Source organism: Chanodichthys erythropterus, chromosome 11, assembly GCF_024489055.1.
Source record: "Chanodichthys erythropterus isolate Z2021 chromosome 11, ASM2448905v1, whole genome shotgun sequence".
In the NCBI taxonomy this organism is placed as follows: Eukaryota; Metazoa; Chordata; class Actinopteri; order Cypriniformes; family Xenocyprididae; genus Chanodichthys; species Chanodichthys erythropterus.
This window is the reverse complement of record NC_090231.1, coordinates 35,032,534-35,048,126: the sequence shown is the minus strand read 5'-3', so window position 1 is coordinate 35,048,126 and position 15,593 is coordinate 35,032,534. Positions and strand designations below refer to the sequence as shown.

General features: G+C 39.1%; 1 protein-coding gene across 5 annotated transcripts in view; it reads right to left on the bottom strand.

Moving 5' to 3' along the window:
* The window catches only part of herc1 (HECT and RLD domain containing E3 ubiquitin protein ligase family member 1), a 54,916-nt gene extending 39,538 nt beyond the window's left edge, over positions 1-15,378 (bottom strand). For all 5 annotated transcript variants that reach the window (XM_067399562.1, XM_067399567.1, XM_067399563.1 and 2 more), the window contains exons 1-19: positions 15,194-15,378; positions 11,586-12,529; positions 11,387-11,482; positions 8,971-9,165; positions 8,564-8,875; positions 8,356-8,452; positions 7,881-8,024; positions 7,629-7,756; positions 7,349-7,493; positions 5,089-5,260; positions 4,335-4,469; positions 3,969-4,134; positions 3,744-3,869; positions 3,430-3,636; positions 2,437-2,589; positions 2,178-2,310; positions 1,898-2,089; positions 488-703; positions 177-350 (exon numbers count right to left, since the gene is read on the bottom strand). In XM_067399562.1, the coding sequence (XP_067255663.1) occupies positions 177-350; positions 488-703; positions 1,898-2,089; positions 2,178-2,310; positions 2,437-2,589; positions 3,430-3,636; positions 3,744-3,869; positions 3,969-4,134; positions 4,335-4,469; positions 5,089-5,260; positions 7,349-7,493; positions 7,629-7,756; positions 7,881-8,024; positions 8,356-8,452; positions 8,564-8,875; positions 8,971-9,165; positions 11,387-11,482; positions 11,586-12,500 (3,706 nt within the window). In that variant the 5' untranslated portion in view covers positions 12,501-12,529; positions 15,194-15,378. The remainder of the gene's footprint in view (positions 1-176; positions 351-487; positions 704-1,897; positions 2,090-2,177; positions 2,311-2,436; positions 2,590-3,429; positions 3,637-3,743; positions 3,870-3,968; positions 4,135-4,334; positions 4,470-5,088; positions 5,261-7,348; positions 7,494-7,628; positions 7,757-7,880; positions 8,025-8,355; positions 8,453-8,563; positions 8,876-8,970; positions 9,166-11,386; positions 11,483-11,585; positions 12,530-15,193) is intronic.
* Between the last annotated feature and the right edge of the window lie 215 nt (positions 15,379-15,593).

Genomic DNA, 15,593 nt, shown 5'->3' with positions numbered 1-15,593 from the left:
CACCTTGAGTGGGTCTACCCAACACCACAAAAATAGAAGCATTACAAGGTTTGTACAGATTAATGTATGACTTCTGAGACTATGCAAGCACTTACGTAAGTAAAGCTAATCATCAGTGAATCATTTATAATACTCTTTCCATAATCCTCATTTTATGTTCTGTGTTTGTGTCCTACCCTTGCTGATGGCGTAGTCCTGCATGTTTGTCCACAGGCTGTGTGTGGGCTCTTTAGTTGATCCAAGGGCCAAATCGACCAGCACACTCATGTCAGCATGCAACTGACAGTCAAATGGTCTTTGCTCCTCATTTCCACACAGAGCCACCTCCAGCAGAGAGCTTATACAAGCATCTGAAACACACAAACAGCTTTGACATCAACATGAAACGGCATTCACAGCCTTTATATAATACTTCCATAAGCCAAATTTCAAAATGAAACAGGAGGACATTTAATGATAAAAGTAAATTCAGTGTGTGTGTGCATACCAAGCTGGGGTATATCAGTCTCTAGGCCATTACTGAAAAGTGGTGTTTTGAGCCAGTGGGCAGTGTGCTGCTCCTCTGGTGAGGGTTGGGCTCCCTGAAGCATTCCTCCAAGACAACGTCCCACCAGCAGCGCTACGGTACGCTCCAGATCCACCAACCACACCCAGAACTGCGCCGGTCCTGACACGCACACCGGATCAACTAGATCTGGAGAGCCTACAGGAAGACAGGGAAGGAAAATGTTGTAAATATAAGATTTGTGAGTGAAAGAAAAATAGTAGGAGGTTAAGAATGTCAAGTTGTAGATTAAACCGGTTTAAGAATTGGGTCATTCCATCTGCAATCAAGCTATTAAACAGCACTAAGTAAGTGCGTTATGGGTTGTATGACTTATGTGATGCAGTGGCTGTATTTTTTTAGCCCAATAGAAATTTCACTCTGGGACAATAAAGTACACTTTAACCTTAGCACAGATTAAAGCTAAAGAAGTTCAAAACAAATGAGAGATGAGCGGCTCTTGAGTGATAAATGGTTCTCAAAGGACGTATTTACACCTGGTCACTTCATGCTTTATCGCTTCATCTGATCATAAAAAGACCAGGTGTAAATCCCCTCCGAAATGCATTCGAGACTGATTTAAATCCGATCACTCAAACCACTTCTAAATGGAACAGCAATCTAAATGCATCTGGTTTTTGAAACCGCATATGTAAATTTTATGTAAGTGTGTTATAGGCTAAACAACCTGTTATTGCCAGATACGATAGTGCTACTGCATCACGCATCGCCGCAAATGAGCAGCTGAGTATCTCTTCAGCAAGACAACGCACAAACTGCCGCAAATGAAACTGAAAGTAAGTCGCAGATGCTCAAAACACAATCATCTTCATTAAAAATAATGAGACTAAAAGATCTTACCAGTGCCATTGCCACACTCTCTCCTATTGCGGTCTTTGATTTTGAAATTAGCTGATGATCAATAAAATGCAGCTCTTATTTGTTGCTTTTGGTGACAAATTGAAAATCGGATTTATATTTGTTTTGCGGAGACATTTATGCAGCCAAGTATAAATGGAATCGTTTTGATAAATCGGATATCTGATCAGTAAAAACGCATAAAGTGACCAGGTGTAAACAGGCCCAAAAAGTGGGGCCAGGGCCCACTAAGAGGCCTCAGCGAAACTCTCAAGGGGCACACAAGACTGCTTAAAATTATTTAAAATGTACATACATATATATTAATTCTTAACAAAATAATCCATCTACCATATCTATACATATACATCTACAGGTATTTTCTATCAAACATCATCTATCTATTAAAATCTTTTAAATGTTTTGGACAAGTGGAGATTAGTGATAGAAGATTGATTCTTGACAATTTCAAGACAGTGAATGTGACAGTCTGACCATGTAGCGGCCACTGCAGCTCCTGTTCCTCAAGATGTGTGGCGGCAGGCAGGAGTCTGTTGAGACGGTCCAGTGGGGGAAGCAGGTCCAAAAGGTAGCTGAGCAGTGGCCGTGCCACCCAAACAGGCAATAACAGCAAGGATGTCACAATTTGACACAGCATGCTGCCTGCTGCAGACATGTAGATTACATCTACCAAATCAAAACAAAGGCAAAATTAGCACGTCCATTTGCATATAGTTATGAACGCATTTAGCAAAACCGTTTGTATTGAATATACCTCGTAGCTTCTCACGCACACTGCCGTTTCCGGAGCTTTCTCTCAGAAGTGTTGCAGAGCGATTATAGATATCTGTGGCGTGAGGCAATAATAACTGCAGGTGTTTATGGAGGAGCGCAACACTACTGGAGCCCTGAAAAAAAAAAAACACAGATTCACATACAGAAGAAAATCAGACTACTCTGACCAAAAAAATTCATGGCCTATTTGAGATTGAGATTCATATTTGTTCATGATATACATTTAGTTGCATAAGTACCTCTGTAACACAGTTGATATGGCAATAGGCCAGTAGTTGCTTCTGTAAAGAGCAGAGCAGTTCATGGAGGTGAGCTGGTTGGCTGCTATCAGATGAAGATGTTCCTTGCAAGATCTTATCACTGTTCTTCTCCAGTTCTCCAAACGCCTGGTCCTGTGAGATTAACACACAAATGCACACAGGAAAATAGGATGTTGTTGAAGATTGTACAAAAGAGCAGGTTGGACCACAGTTGAGAAGATGATCTTCAGTGAATATCAGAGGTTGCATTTACGCCGCGAGTGTAATACACAGACACGATATTGTGACACATATCCAATTTATCTTCTTGACTCAGTTTACATTCACAAACAGGACACCGTTTACATTTTTACCCAGACAAGATCCATTTGGCAGACAAGAGTACTGGCTGAATCTCTCCAAATTTGATTTACAGTTTTACATGCCCTTGTTCTAAAAAAAACAAAAAAAAAAAAAAACGGGTTGACATTAAACACAGCAAAAGAAATAAAATGGTTTCCAAATATGAGTATATCAGTTTACATATTCGGTATGTGTATCGCAAAATGCATTTCTATTTAGTTGTCTTTGTAGGTTGCATGCAAAAACAGGCAAGTGTATGGATTCAGGAACAAATGACTCTTACAGTATGAGCTGGTTTGTTTTTATGAATCATTAAAAAGACTTAAAAATAGTAACTGGTTTGAATTAGTCTGGTGAATCCTTCACTGTATGAACTCACTGAATCCATGCGAGTGGTCACTGAATCAACATCTCCGTCACTTTCTAAACCGCATTATTAATTTCAGTGATGCCGGTCACAAAATGAAGTAAGTTTTGCTTATTAAAAATTTGAGAAAAAAAGTCACCATCATTACTGACTAATTGATCCTATAACAAGATGCATTTAAAGACACACATCTGAAATATTTTGTAATGAATGAGAATTTAATATAAACGTGTAAATCAAGATAAGAGCTGCCAAGGACTGACCGTGTAAAAGCCCAGGTTCCTGAGTAAAGTTTTCATGAGGATCTCTGCCAAATGTGTGTCAGGATGTGTGTCAGAGTGAGTGCCAGGCACAGAGTCAGAAGGTAGAGCGGGAGGCTCAGAGGTATCTGGAGGACAGCTGTACCCCAGCAGAGATGCCACATGGGTGTGATCCTGCAAACTGGTGAGGATTATGTCCAGCTGCATCCTCTGAGGCAGAAAAAGCACACACATTCATAGAAGTATGACTTACAGACAATTCTTTAAGTTAAGCAACTTAAATTGCTTTTTCTTTTCATACAGGCACACATAAGTACCTGTCCTTTGGAGAGGCTCTCCCAGCGGTCTGGTCCTTGAGGAAGGAGCGAGTGCAGTAGCTCCATTCTCTCTCTCAGAGGAGGCAGCAGCATTGTGGCTCCCACAGAGAGAGTCTCAATGACAGCCTACAAAACGCAACTTATTTTCACTAATCAGAGAAAAACACAGGCCAGAGTAAACCATCACAGCAACAAATATGTGGCAAAACACATGTAAACACAGACCTCCTGGATTTCATCAGGCACTGACGCATCCATTAGTCTGAAAAGCAGATTGCGGAGTGGCCGTGCTTGCCGTCCCAAGATACTGGTGGCCACGCCCCCCGCAAGAGCTAGAGCCAGGTGATTGGACAAGAGCCGGAGACATAGTTTCAAGAAGTTATGATGCTCCCTGTTGGCCCAAAAACAAATTTACTCCATAGTGCAAGAAGATATATAGTCAATATTTAATAACCTTCAGGATGGTTTAGAAAATCAATTGAAACTTGATCTCAACTAAATCATATCAGCAGCAGTAATTTTCCAGTGATATTAATGCACTTAAAAAACAAGGCAGGCTCCACTCGTCTATGATGGTGGCAGAATACTCACTTGGAAGATGGGAAAGGCAGCGGTGGGATCTCGTTGTTGATGCCATCACAGTATCGTTCCAGAAATGAGCGGAGGTGAGAGAAAGTGCTTTCTTCCAGGTCCACACAGTAGGGCCTATGCCAGGCCACCACCTGCCTTTATATATACACACACAAGATCATTAGCATAGATATAGGCAGTGATGGGGGTAATGCATTACAAGTAGTGCGAGTTATGTAATCAGATTACTTTTTTTTCCAAGTAACTAGTAAAGTAACTCATTTTTAATTTCAAAACAAAATATCGGAGTTTCTTTTTCAAAAAAGTAACGCAAGTTACTTTGTTTTCCCATTTAGGTGTATAGACCGACACCTCTCCTTTCCCCATGTTGAGAGAAATCGGAAGTAAGGTTGCACTTGCTTAAGCCTGAGCCTTATTCTTTTCAATTTTGGTGTGAAAGGGTCTTTACATTTGCCAAAAACAGAACTTTTTTTTGTTAAAAATCAAACAAGCAAGCCCATCCCAGGTGAGAAAAAGTAAACCAAAAGTAACGAAATGCATTACTTTCCATAAAAAAGTAACTAACATAATTAGTTACTTTTTCAGGGAGTAAGGCAATATTGTAACGCATCACTTTCAAAAGTTACTTTCCACTTTCATGGGTATGATGAAAAGTGAGTTAGAAGAAAAAATAAAAACAGAACATGACAAAGAAGCTATGCCTAAAAGCCACAAATAACAGAAGGTTATGAAAGGGTTCAATGGGTTTGCTAACCTGTCTCTTGGGAGGGCAGTCCATGCCAGGCTATGGGAGGTACCAGCAGAGATCTGCTGAATGGCCACTCCATCTAAACCAATCACCTTCTTGGGTTTGGTGATGGGGCCGGTGGAATTCCCTTGACCGCACTGACCCATGGAGTTATTACCCCAGGCATACACTTCATTGTCTTTATCAAAAACATCCACATGAAAAAAAAAAATATAAAAGATTACCTGACCATTTTTCCTAATACACGTGAACTGTACATGTTCTGTTTAAGTACACAGCGTCAAATTGTCTGTGACATCATGCGTGAGGCCCCCTCGCTTCACCTTATCTGAGTCTGAGTCAGCACATACCCTTCTGCTACTAATCTGAACCCCCACTATCTCAAACTACAGTTCACACAACCCTTAGTACAGCCCCATAAAGAAGACTTACATTACTGATTATTAAGTTTACAAAATATGAGAATATATTAATAGGATCACAAACCTAACACTGTAATGATTTACTGTAATTACAATATATCTCTCTCTATACACACACACACGAAAAAACACAAATATAAAAAAGTAAAGAAATATACTAAAATATTATTGTTTTTAAATAATATAAAGTACATAAAAATGAATTAGATCAAACATGTTGCAAAATTCTTGTTGACCAAAGGCTCTCTTTCTGTCATCTTAGCTCAGTCTGAACTAAACATGCCACAGCCTGGTGGGAAGTGAGTTTGGTATTTTAGGGAGAGGGCGAAAAGCAAAATGTTATAATGGCAAGGTGCATTGGTTTTATAACAACAATTTATAGACAAAATGTGTGAATCATTGTGAAATGGAATGCGGAACAATAATAATTTTATCTCAATTATCATTTCTTAATAATTGTAGGAAGCAAAAGTTGTAATTAATAGAGTTGCTGCACCAGTTTTATGGCGTAAAACTTACAATAGAAGCAGCCTGTTTTGTAGTTGTGTTTGCCATCTTTAGAGATTCAACCACCTTTCCATAGTACCGAATGTCTTGTGTTATAAATTGCAATTTGCTTCAATGCTGTCCTTAGTTGTTGCCAACCATCTCTGAAACCGGTCATTTTCGAGCCATTGGGAGTTAAATTTTGACTTCCCATTTCGCTCGAATCTGCCTACTCTCTTTTCCCCAAGCAACTCCCCCTCCCCTACTCATCTCTGGGGAAGCCTGCACTGTCATGTACATAAAAAAAGACGTACATAACAGTCAAGCTGCAACCTGGGTACTAACAAAGACTTGGTGTTACACGTCCTAAAAACCCACATTTTCTATCGGATTTGAGACCTCTCCTTAAATTGTAAAGCCTAACAGAAATATATATATATATATATATATATAATATGTAATAATAAAGTACACTAAAAAAAGTAGAAAAAAGTAGACTTTTTATGGCTTTAAAATTATGAGATTCTAATTGCAGACTTTTTAATGCCCTGCAAGAACACTCCCTGAAAATACATTAAATTCAATAATTATCCAGCCCTATACGGAAACATCTCGTTCTCTTTAGTAATGTTGTTGCACTACCAACCATCTCTTTGCTCTTGCATACACATAACACATTATCAATACATTAACATTTTTCAAATCCGTTAAAGGATTGTTACGCTGCAATAATTAGGTCGGCCGGAACCGAGAACATTTCCTATAACACTAGATATACCTGTACATCAGAACAAGAATGGCATCTACGCTAATATCTGTCTCTCTGCTTATCCTGAGGTTTGCCGGGTGCTGGATCCAGGCCGTATCCAGGTCAGATGGAGAACCTGCGTCTGGACCTGACTACAACGTAGCCCAGGATCCCCGTATCCGCTTACATATATTTATATATAATCGATTTTTAATCTCTATAATAAAAATGTATAATTCAGATTTTGATCTCCATATACATTTACATATATATATCTTCCAAGGGGTTTTTTCCCTCCTAGGACTTTTTTCCCAGTGCTAGCACGCTGGGTTTTTCTCCTAGGGGGTTTTTTCCACCCCTGGAAGTCAGCCGACATTGGCTTAATGTAGCACCATCTTGTATATGTTACATATTACCACGCTTGTTTGTACAGTTTTAACCACTTCCCTTTTTTTCTGTGCTTCTAATATGTAAAGCTGCTTTGAAACAATTACCAATTGTAAAAGCGCTATATAAATAAATTTGACTTGACTTGACTTGACTTAAGCATACCAGACAGAGCCATTTATTTGAGTACCCAATTCAATGGGTTTGCACAGTGATCCCTTACCATGTGATAAAGCAAGGCAGTGGCTGTCTCCTATGGAGATGTCTACTACTCTGGTTGTGGCAAGTTCCTCAATCAGCTTTGGCCTTAGAGCTGTGGCCTCCGATGAACCACAGCCAAGACACGCACCACAACCCCAAGCGTACACCTGCACAATATATAAATGGTGTGTTTATTATTAATATTCACCGCATTAGAGTCAACATGAACTCAAATTGCCTGAGGGTTGTTTTATAATCTATCATCAAAACACAATCATTTGTAGCTTAGTAATGCGCCATACCTGACCAGTAGAGGTGAGAGCCAGAGATGACTGGCTGCCAGCACATACTTTGCGTATGAACATTCCCTGTAGCGCCTCTACTACCTTGGGTTTATACACACGATTGGTGTCACCGTGACCTAGTTTCCCTGGAGATAAATGCCAGCAAGTTCATATTATTATATGTTGACAAGGAAAAGAAGGTAACAAGCCTTCTCAAATGTCTCAAATATCTCTTTGGCAGAACAAGTGGCACAGGTTAACTCAACTCACCATTGTCTCCGCCTCCAAACGACCAGACTGTACGTCCATCTTTAGACAGCGCAATGGTGTGGGAGCTTCCACAGGACACCTCACCCACATTACTGATGTCTTTAACTAGCGTGGGAATGTTCCTACTGTTACTGTCACCATGACCTACAGATGTAGACAATGATGTTATCAATGATACACAAACATTTATTTATTTTGCATTTGATCAAAATACAGTAAAAACAGTAATATTGTAAAATACTGTTACAATTCAAACTAATATATTTTAAAATGTAATTTATTCCTGTGATGGCAAAGCTGAATTTTCAGGATCATTATTCAGCATACATCAGTCTTCAGAGTCACAAGATCCTTCAGAAATCATTCGATTATGATGATTTGGTGCTCAAAAAACATTTCTTTCATTTTTTTTTTTTTTTTTTAAATATGTATAATAATAAATATAACGATATATACGTATTAGACAGTTGTATACCTAATCTGCCAAAGTCGCCCTCTCCCCAAGTGTAGAGTTCTCCATCCTCACTGACTGCAGCACTGTGTCTATATCCTGCTGAAACACAAACTACCACCTACAAACACACACACAAACAAGAAGCAGAAAACATTAATCATTTAAACGCACAGGTCTGTTCTGAGAGCCCAAAAAGCTCAAATGATGCTTAACTGCATGAATTGAGTACCTTTCCTTGTAGAGGGCCCTGTATTAGTTTGGGGTATTTCTGGGTAGAGCTGTTTCCGTGACCCAGTTTGCCATAATCTCCATCACCCCAGCTGAACACCTCCCCCTCACTGGTGAAGGCTAACGTGTGGCCGTCTGAGCCTTTGGATGATGATACTTTCTTAATGGCACGGTGAGGTTCAAAGGTCAGCTTTTTAAGAGTGGACTGGTTGTTTGAGTCACCCAGTCCCAGGCGACCATAGCTGCCCTTTCCACACGCTCGGACTGAACCATCCGAGGAAATGACGAATGTGCAGTATTGGCCAGCTTCAATCTGAAAGACAGGAGATGTGGTCATCAAATATCCATTATGGGCATAAAGGAGGACACTAACAGAGTATGAATAGTTAATATGAAGATGCTTTCTACCGTTTGTGCATCGCTGAAGCTGGGAGCTAGTTTGGGCTGGAGGATTTTCTCTTGAGTGCCCTCTACAAGCTGGTGGCTGCTGTTGCTGCCCCACACATAGACCTCACAGGTCTCAGATACCATGGCCGCCTCACCCGCCTGGATGCTGTCTGGACTCGCACAAGTTCTCGAGTAGTCTGAAGCCATGCGACACACCTACAACACCAGGAAACCAATTTGAAACAAATCAATAATGTCAAACTCATTGCTCATTTCAGTCTGCAGAATGATTGGTATGGCATAAATTCCTAATATTCTATTTTTAGATAGAGCAGGGCAGATTTGTTGTGCAGCATGTTACAGATTGCAGCTTAAAGCTGTAGAAACTATCTTTTAATTGTTCACTATGGATTTTTGCACAAACTGGATTTGGTGAGAACAATCGCTCACAGCAATAATGATATCATGGACAGGTAAAAAGGAAAATATACAAATGAATCTCAATTGTTTAAAAGTCTGCACTGAATAATTAACATTTGCATTCATACGCATTATGTGTTTGACTGAGAAGCAGACCTATAATTAAAATCATGGCAATGTTTGGTTGCAAGTGGCCTATTTCAGCTAAAGTTGCCCCGCCAAGAGCAGTGAGTGCTTTCTCTTTTTTTATGTTATCAATGTTGTTATTTGATTTAAATTATTCAATGACTACTTTTGGTATGTCAATATAACCTAACGAACTCTGTTATTATTAATACGCATTTACTTTCGTTTTAGTTTGTTTTCAGTAGTTTATTCAGTACATCTTATGCATGCTCTCTTCGTGGATGCACCAAGATTTAACAAGTAAAAATTATTGTCCTGCTTAAAGGGATAGTTCACCCAAAAATGAAAATGATTCTATGATTTACTCACCCTCAAGCCATCCAAGGTGTATATGACTATTTTTTTTCAGATGAACACAACCTGAGTTTTAATATTAAAAAAAATATGTATGAGAGGATAACGCTACTCTCACCTCCTACATTCCACGTCATGCATTGGGTCAGAGGTCACCCTTCCACCGGAACTCGACTTGCATACGGCCGTTGCCAAAAGCCAGTTATTATCATTTATAAAGTTTTAAATATGGATATTTTTCTTACAAAAAAAGCATTGCTTCACTTCAGAGGGCCTTTATTAACCCCCATGAAGTCGTATGGATTACTTTTATGATGGATGGATGTTTTTGGGCTTCAAAATCTTGAGGCCCATTCACTACCATTATAAAGCTTGGAAGAGCCAGGATTTGTTTTAAATAACTCAGATTGTGTTTGTCTGAAAGAAGATAGTCATATACACAGGATGGCTAGAGGATGAGTAAATCATGGGATAATTTTCATTTTCGGGTGAACTATCCGCTTAAGGTGACATTTAGTCCAATTCGAAAATGAGTTTGGCTTAGGGGGCATTATAATAATCTAAAATCAATAGTATACAAAAAATGTATGTAAGTCAACATGATCCCACAAATCCCCATTTATACATATGATATTGTGGCTAAATTGATTCGAATTTATTTTGGTTCAGATTTCCATGTATTATTATGGTAGCACATTGAGCATTGGTACTACCTTTTAAGGATGAGAAAATTAACAGAAAACAACAAGGACTCTTTATTCATGTTGATGAATTACGTCACCAAACATTATAACAACTTCACTCTATTCTAGGACTCTTGAGAACTTAAATAAACTGAATGTGTGGAAAGTCCTTATGAAAGATGTCCTACTTTTCTGACAGAATAAGATTTATAACATTTAAATAGTTTTTTTCTTAACCCTATAATGCCTACTGTATACTTATTTTATATGCAAATTTCTAAGGCCTCCAAATTATCAACATAAGAAGTGACGTATAACTATATTGTAACATAATATTGTATTGTATGTAATATTTAAAACTGAACACTAATTGAACTGAAGCAACTTGGGTAAACTTGATCATCCATACATAATTTAGAGAATTAGAGAAATGTTAAAACATGAGTATCAAATATGATACATCAGGCTTTTAAGGAATGTTTATTTAAGCATTCATCACTGTATTGCATAAATTGCATATTTTGGCTCAGTTTAGGCCGCAGAATAAAACAATTTTTTCCCTCCTTGAGTATGAGCTACATATTCTCCTATATCATACTATATGAGTCAAAAGTATAATGTATCAAATATGATACTCAATTAAAAAACAAAAAAACAAAAAAAAACATTTAGTCTAAAGGTTTAATAAAGGTTCAATAAAAGACTGTATCAAAATACCCACACTGTAATAATAACATTATATCATTGAGTGATTCATGTGTAAAAAAACAAAAAAAAAAAAAAACATCTCAAATAACATGGCCTCTTCTTATCTATACAACAAATATACATAAATATATTTATGAGTATGTTACCTCCTCAAACAAACAGAGTGCCGCCTCATATAGTGAACAGAGTCCATCAGGCGTGCGGGTTGGTTCCCTCCACTGGCTTCGATCAGCAGATGAACCCTGTAACACCAGACATCCAGTCATTTAACAATAACCAGGACTATGAAAAACACTTGTGAAAACAGACTGGAGTTAGTATATGAGAGTTTTAGTGAGGACGTACCAGTGAACGTCTCATCTGCATCAGAATGTTCATGAAGCAGTCATATCCCATCAGCCCCTCCTGGCTCTGCTCCAGGCTACTGACACCGGCCGACGCAGCCAGGGCCATCTCAACCCACTCCAGCAGGTAGCGCAGTGACCCTCGTTGCGCTGCCAAGCCCAGCAGCAGCTCACATGCCAGCCTCCTCCCCACCACATCGGCCCCGGAGTTCCGCATGGTCACCCCTTTCAGAAACGTGGTGACTTGTGCCAGGCAGTCCAAACCCATTGGTGGAATCTTGCTCTCATTGGCCAAGGAGAGTGGTGGAAGAGAGCCCACCACTTCAATGGCTGTGGTGATGACATCATTGCAGAGATTGATCCCTGGACCGGCCGGAGGAAGCGTCCAGCTTTGCCTGAGCAAGGCAAACAGCAAGCTAAGACCTGTTCGCACGCCCATCTCGATGAGGGCATCTGTACTAGAGCGCGGCCTCTCGTTAACTGCTTGCAAGTCCGCAGAACCCAGAGTATTTTCAGTAGAGTGCTGTTGCTGTTTGACCTTGCCCTTGTCATGGTATTTGCTGGCAAGTGCATAAAAAACCCTCTGCAGGACCAGCAAGCGTTTACGTAGGGCTGTGGCGAAGGGGGAGTCCGAGCACACTGTCTTGGCCAGAGCCAGCTGACTGGCCAGCAGCGCGTCAAGATAATGCTCCTGTTCATCACTGGACAGACACTCTCGCTCAAAGTCCGGTAGCTGAGGGCCCTTCAAACATAGCACCTGCTGAGGGAGAAGAACCACCTCCTTATTGGCCAGCAGCTTGCCATACAGCAGAGCGACGCCTTCACGGGTGGAGATGGACTCGCTGTCCTCAGCGATCCAGGAGCTGTTGAGATGCTCCAACCATTTAAGTTTTACTGGTGGTATCATCACAGCCATGGTGCCACCTTACACCCTCACCGTCACATCTGAGAGATAAAGAGGTACAGTGACTCAAGGATTTCCATGTATTTTAAACAGACAAGTCAATAACTATTTTTTGCATTATAAATATTTTAAAGAAAGTGAGCGTTAAATGACGGCACAAGTAATCTAAAAGAAAAAATAGGGGAAATGAGCATGCACAATTTTTTTTTTTTTTTTATATATATATATATTATTGACAGTTAAAATGGGCAAGGGCACATTTAATTGATCAAAAGTGATAGTAAAAATATTTTTAATTTTCCAAAATATTTCTATTATGAGTAAATATTTTTCTTTTGAACTTTGACATATAAATACATAGATATATAAACTGACACACATAAAAAATTTACATAAATGTACATTAAAAAAAATGGAGCGCTGAAGTCACATGCTTTCAGTAAACGAGGCTTTGTTACGTTGTAAGGGTTTTGAAATTTCAACGGTTAGCGTGACTTTGGCAGTTTGATACACGCTCCAAACCACTGATTCGAAACAAAAGATTCGTGAAGCTTTGAAGCTTCATGAAGCAGTGTTTTGAAATCACCCATCACTAGATATTGTTGAATAAAGCCATCATTTTGTTATTTTTGGCGCACAAAAAGTATTCTCATCGCTTCATAACATTAAGGTTGAACCACTGTAGACACATGAACCGTTTTAAATATGTCTTTAGTAGCTTTCTGGGCATTGAAAGTGTTAATTAACATGCTGTCAATGCAGGCCTCACTGAGCCATTGGATTTTATCAAAAAATATCTTAATTTTTGTTCCGAAGATGAACGAAGGTCTTGCGGGTGTGGAACGAGGGTGAGTAATTAATTAATGACAGAGTTTTAATTTTTGGATGAACAAACTATTTTTAAAAAATCTTATCGAATGTATATACAATATTGACTGATACAGATAAATCAAAAGCATTCTCTAATATTGGTTGAAAACCAATATGGTACTGATATATCACACATCCCTAAGTGAAACAATTTAAACCTTAACTGTTACACACACACACACACACACACATTACCACAGAAACCAGTAACTGAAACAAAACCAGTTTATTTTCTTTAATTGGTATAAAAAGATTAAATAATTCTACCACTATAAGCCTACCTCATACATTTTTGTATAACCATAACCAAAGATTAACAATGCAAAGTGATGATGAAATATCCTAAAACCAGTTTGATTCAGAGTAACGGACTTCAGAACTAGAAAGTTCATCAAGTGCAGATGAGGCTTTGATGACACATACTTGTCAGCTTTCCAATGTTCATAACGATGCCTGGAATCTTTCCAGAGAAATGACAACCTCTGCGTACTCAGCATGAACACATGTATAAATGCAGGTCTTGAGTCAACCCATTGATTATTAACTTATTTATCTAGTCAGCCAACTTTCATAAGCAGGCTGACGTTAGACCTTTATGGTCTGTTGAAAACCTGCCCAAAGTATGACACTAATGAAATAGACATGCATGCTTCTAATGCATACATGATTTACTGAATATATAAATTACACCACTCCAGTTTTTAGCTACTTAAACTTATTAAAATCATTCCATAGGCCTAAGATAACATCTAATAAACCCAATAATGCTAAATTATGTGGTTGTCAGTATCTAAAAATTTAGTTCTAGGAGTCAGACAGTTTACGGGTAGTATTTTGTGCTATAATTTGTGCTATTTTGATTATTCTCCACTACATAGGGAAATATAAGGAACCTGGGTGTATATTGATTATCAGAATGATAAAACAGTCTTGCAAGTTCTTACAGCCAGTTATATAATAACAACATAATATATTGGAATCTAGAAAGTTACAGGTTGTCAGCTAAAGCATTAGTACAGCAGCAAAGGAGGTTATTTTACCCCATTCTTCCGCTCTAAACATTATCATATCTTGCTAATAAGCACTTTGATTGTTTGTGAAAATTAGGGTGACATTTCCACCCAGCTGTTTGCGTTGCGATTAACGGTGTTGCATTTGACAATCTTGTGGTTTGCTTATTCATTCAGCTGGCTAACCCATCTTAATCACATAGCTTGCCTTGCATAGCCAGCGTTACGTAAAATGCATTCTCCAGGAACATATGTCTACTTAAGTCATCATATGACATCTGCAGCATATGTTTATGTATTCAAAAGAAGTGTATTACTATGCTAACGTCTGTAAGAGAAATTGAACTTATAGGCGTTAGCTTGTTAGCATGAGAACAGCTAACAGGGCAGTAGACGCCAGCGAGCTAAGCTAATCCACTACACTGAAATTATTCACTAACATTACAACTTATGCTGTGTGCCTAGATTGAATTATCACATTGATAGAGCCTCAAGTCAAATAGCTGACTGTCTTGTGAGTGCAGGACTATATAGCACAGGTAGCCCGTCGCATTAGCCCGGCTGTAGAGCTGGTTGCCAGGCTGTGATCAACTCCCTCCGCCACTCACTTTACATGAGTCAGCTCAGCTGCTGATATTTCAAATTAAAATCATGCACCCAAACAAAACATCTGCCCAATGTACAAGGCATGCATTTGACACAAATGCTGCTACAAAAAACACAAATGCAAGTTCAGAAGATTAAACATAACGTCACATTTGAAATGGTTTGAACCTGTCGGCTGTTTTGGTAATAAAGAACTGAAAAGGTGAGGCTGGAGCTTACCATAAACTGCCAAAGGCCTATTCAGTGAATGAACGAAAGTGGCTTTCATGGTGATTAATGATCCTTCGGCACCTGCGTGTGACTGTGCATGATAGAAAAGACTCGTAATCGCTGTGTTGAGAATCTGGTAAGGCTGAATAATTGAGAGTTGGGAGTGAGGAGAGCAGTGCTCAATCCCTCTTGACTCAGCTGCTGTGAAATAAGCAGCAGGCTCAGTGTTCAGTCCCTCCCTATCATTCATTACCCGCTGCACAGAACAACAGCGCTCATAGCCCTGAGCGACTATACATATCAACACTATACCTGTCCTTTACAATAAATGTATATTCTGTAATATATACATAATATACTAGCAGCGTCATTTTGAAATGTTTTGAGACGCAATATTGTCACACATGCC